A 3,673-nucleotide genomic window follows, 5' to 3' on the forward strand; every position below is an offset into this window, starting at 1 on the left:
AGAGTGAAAATGAGCAGAAACATTATTCCAGAATACATCAAATGAAACGTTAAAGCTCTAAAGCTCTAACACCGGAGCTCCAGTGTTTGTTCTTTGGAACCTTTCAGGAACCGATAACAGGATCATTCCAGATGATTTCATCTGGAATGATCCTGTTATCGGTTGAAAAGTTCCAGTACTTCAAAGGTTTACTCTTTAAGCCTCAGGTGATAGAGGGTTAAGTAACTCCTAGTATTTTACCCTCCTTAAAAAGATATTTCGGCATGACGGATCAGTCAAACCCGTTTCCAGATGTGAACCCGCTCCAGAACTCCTGACTGGTCTCCATGACAGCAGGCGCTAACGCACTTCCTCCTCCAGGAACCGGATGGCGCTGTTGCCCAGCCAGGCCTTCTACCTGCTCATCAACAGCAGCGGGCTGCCCAGCATGTCCCTCACCATGGCCCAGGTCTACAGGGACCACCAGGACGAGGACGGCTTCCTCTACATGACCTACGCCTCGCAGGAGATGTTCGGACTCTGACTCCGCCTCTTTTAGCTCCGCCGTGGAGCTGCTGTAAATACAAAATATTTTTATACACTGTTTGTGGATTTTTAAAGAATAAATGTGAGCAGTGAAGCGTTCGGGTCATCTGAAGATCTCAGACGGTTGGAGTGGATGAAGCAGACGTTCTCCAGAATGTTGATCTGAATGTTTCTGAAGAAAAAATCTTTTAGCTTCGTTTCCTGCATGAAGGAAGTTTGCTCCGAGTCTCTGAATCTGTTCCTGCTTGGTGTCCTTTCAAAATAAAACGAGTTGAGTAATATCTGAGCTTCTCCAGGCTTTCATTAACCATGTGAACCGGTTTGGCTCCAGACTTGAGAAGAGGAGAGTAATCAGAGTAAACTGAAACTCAAGCTGAGACTTCTGGAGTCTCGTAGCTCCGCCCACACCTCCATCTCCAGCTGGTTATCTGGTCACGGTTCTCAAAACTCCAACTTCATTTTCTCTGTCCTCTGGTTCTGTCCAGTTTTTGTGGTTTGATCTCCATCTGGATCAGTTTTATACAGAAGGTTCTGGTCCAGATCTTCTGCACTGAATGGTTCTGGACCTGAAGCCTTGAATTAGTCTGTTTTAACAAAAGCAGAAGTGAAACTGGAGAGCTGATGTCCATCCAGATCAGAGATCTGAAGCTCTGGAGCTGCTGCCTGCATGATCTCCACTCTCAACTGATCACCTGGTTCAGGTGTGTTCAGCCAATCAGAACATGCCAGAGCCGGTATGATGGGAGTCCTGCAGGAATGCAGCCCTCGAGGCCTGCTCATCCCTGATTCCAGCTACATGCTAGCTGTTTCGGCTAACCTGGGTTTTTTGTTTTGGTTTTTTAGGCTAATTTGGCATCAAGCTAACATTTTAGCTGCTATCAGCTTCAGTGTTTTCAGCACCAAATTCAGCTTCCAGGATCACAATTATCCCAGTTAATGTTGCATATCTAGTTCATAGATGTTTTGGTGTTCAAGACGTTCTCCTGCTCGGCCCGCGGCCTCAGCTGTGTTTTGGATGTCTGCCCCGTGTGACAGTTCGACCCCCCCTGCTGTGGACTCAAGACAGAACATCGGCTTCATGTACGGGTTTATTCATGAAAACACCAACAGGTGAGAGGACCACTTCAACCACAAACATCTCCACATCAGAACATTTTTGGCAAAAGATTCCAGTCATGAAAACATCAAACTGCAGCAGCGACGCCAACAAACCAAACGTCTTCAGAAAGCACCAGTGGATTCCTCCGCTGCAGAAAATAGTCCCCGTCTCACAGACAACAGAAAACCTCAAACATCACAAACTTGAATCTGAATTCAGGATTTCTTCAGGAACCGTCTCTGAGCTTCAGCAGAAACTCCTGGGTCAGGTGTCCTCCATCCTGGTCTTCAGTCCGCCGGATCTCCTCACGGTTCTTGATGGGAATTCTTCACAAAAATCGGGTTCAGGTGGAGAGGAAGCTCCGTCGGGTCTGGAAACCGTTTCCGTTCATCTCCATGTGGGTTCAGAGGTTCTGTCGGACCATCATGGATGGACCGGTGTCAGCAGCAGAACCTTCTCAGGTGGGACGTTGAAGGTCAGTCCAAACTGGGCAGAGAAGCCCTGAAGACGTTTGGGTTCTACTGAACGTTGAGAAGAAAACGGAACCACAGATGGAGCAGAAGAGATTCTGTGTGCATGAGGAGAGCTTCAGGTAAGGGGGCGGGGCTCTCTGATCTTCTGACCGACTCCGAGGTTACCTCCAGAGCTGAACCTGCACCGGCCAATCAGAGGAGAGCGTTGGAGCTCTGAGGAAATGAAGAACTTAAGTCCAGTTTCAGAAGCAGCTTCAGACCAAAGACCAGCATGAGCGACACCTGTGTCCCTCCAGAACCGAGCACGAGGGTCCTCTGGTGGGCCGGTTCAGTTGAAGACCTCCTTGTTGATCCACATCAGGGTCCGGGTCTCGTTGGGTTTGCACTCGTACTCGATGTTGCTGAACTTGTTCCCGAACTGGCAGTGCTCCCTCTTGTAGTAGTTGTAGTACTTGGCCTGCCAGACCGTCTCGAACGTTCCCGCCTTGTTGAACTGCAGGGAGAACAGAGGACGAGGTCACGACCCCCCGGGACGCCGCCCGGTTCCTGCTAGATCTTCAGCCAGAACCTGAACTCACCTCGATGCTGACCTGGACCGGCTGCCGGTCTCCGCTCTTGGTGTGCGGGACGCCCTCGGTGTCGTACTGGCCGTGATAGACCACCGAGTCCTCGTCCCGGGACTGCTGCACCAGCGGGAAGACCACGCCCCCAATGTTCATGTTTCTGTGAGGAGAGAAGAGCTTTCACCGACCTGCAGAGAGCAGCTGCGTCTGAGGGCGGGAACCGCCACGGTCACCGAGACACCAGCAACCCAAACACGTCCAGAACCGAACCTGGAACCAAACCCGACAACAGACGGAGGGAAGTCCTGAAACCAGGACCGCAGCAGCGGAGGAGCTGATGACCTGCGGGGAGGGGGTCCTCCTGGGGGGAGGGGGTCCTCCTGGGGGGTCTTCTCCAAAAACATGAGATCAGCTGACTACCGGAAATGATGCCAAACGAACATTTGAATGAAAATATTTTTTTTCTAAACGTTTTTTTCCGTCATTCAGATGTTTATAACCCCCCCCTCCCCCACCCTCGCCCGTGCGCGCGCGCTCCTCCATCCGATCCCGCATCTTTTATTCATTCCGCGGGTGTCGGATGCTGCGGCCTGCACGAGGAGGCCGCCGCGTGCTCCCACGCTGCAGTCTTCGTTCAGGTGTCCCCCACACGCACGCGCACGGCTTCGCGCCCTTACGTGGCCTCCACGGTCCCGGGCTTCAGCACCACCTCGATCTTGTACTTGGAACCCGTCAGCAGCTTGATGGTTCGGTTCTGGCCGAACCGGGTCCCGTCCACCTTGAAGAAGACCGGACCCTCGTTGGGCTGGATCCGCAGCGCCACGGAGATGCTGATGAGGGGGGGCACGTCGTCCATCGTCCCGGGATGCTGCTCTGCCGGACGCCCGAGCTGGAGGAGGAGATGCGCGGATGCTGAGCGGGGGGGGGCTCGGAGCGCTTCCGCCCGGCGCCTTCACAATAAAAGCCCGTTTTTGCAGCCTGCAGTTTACCTGAAATCCGTTGCTCATGACCCC

General features: G+C 52.5%; 2 protein-coding genes across 4 annotated transcripts in view; one reads left to right on the forward strand and one right to left on the reverse strand.

The window, feature by feature from the left end:
• Positions 1–806, forward strand: part of map1lc3c (microtubule-associated protein 1 light chain 3 gamma) — a 4,365-nt gene extending 3,559 nt beyond the window's left edge. For both annotated transcript variants that reach the window (XM_036216022.1, XM_024267571.2), the window contains exon 4: positions 361–806. In XM_036216022.1, coding sequence (XP_036071915.1) covers positions 361–523 — 163 coding nt within the window. In that variant the 3' untranslated portion in view covers positions 524–806. The remainder of the gene's footprint in view (positions 1–360) is intronic.
• Positions 807–1,600: 794 nt separating this feature from the next.
• Positions 1,601–3,643, reverse strand: cnrip1a (cannabinoid receptor interacting protein 1a). Of its 2 annotated transcripts, none has more exons than XM_024267569.2 (3): positions 3,338–3,643; positions 2,676–2,820; positions 1,601–2,590 (listed from the first exon to the last, which is right to left on the reverse strand). In XM_024267569.2, exons 1-3 carry the CDS (start codon positions 3,514–3,516, stop codon positions 2,426–2,428), a joined length of 489 nt encoding a protein of 162 aa, XP_024123337.1. In that variant the 5' UTR covers positions 3,517–3,643; the 3' UTR covers positions 1,601–2,425. The 2 variants fall into 2 exon arrangements, with proteins under 2 accessions (XP_024123337.1, XP_024123338.1); XM_024267570.2 differs by lacking the exon at positions 3,338–3,643 and adding an exon at positions 2,931–3,309.
• Between the last annotated feature and the right edge of the window lie 30 nt (positions 3,644–3,673).

This window comes from Oryzias melastigma, linkage group LG16 (assembly GCF_002922805.2).
Source record: "Oryzias melastigma strain HK-1 linkage group LG16, ASM292280v2, whole genome shotgun sequence".
Lineage (NCBI taxonomy): Eukaryota > Metazoa > Chordata > Actinopteri > Beloniformes > Adrianichthyidae > Oryzias > Oryzias melastigma.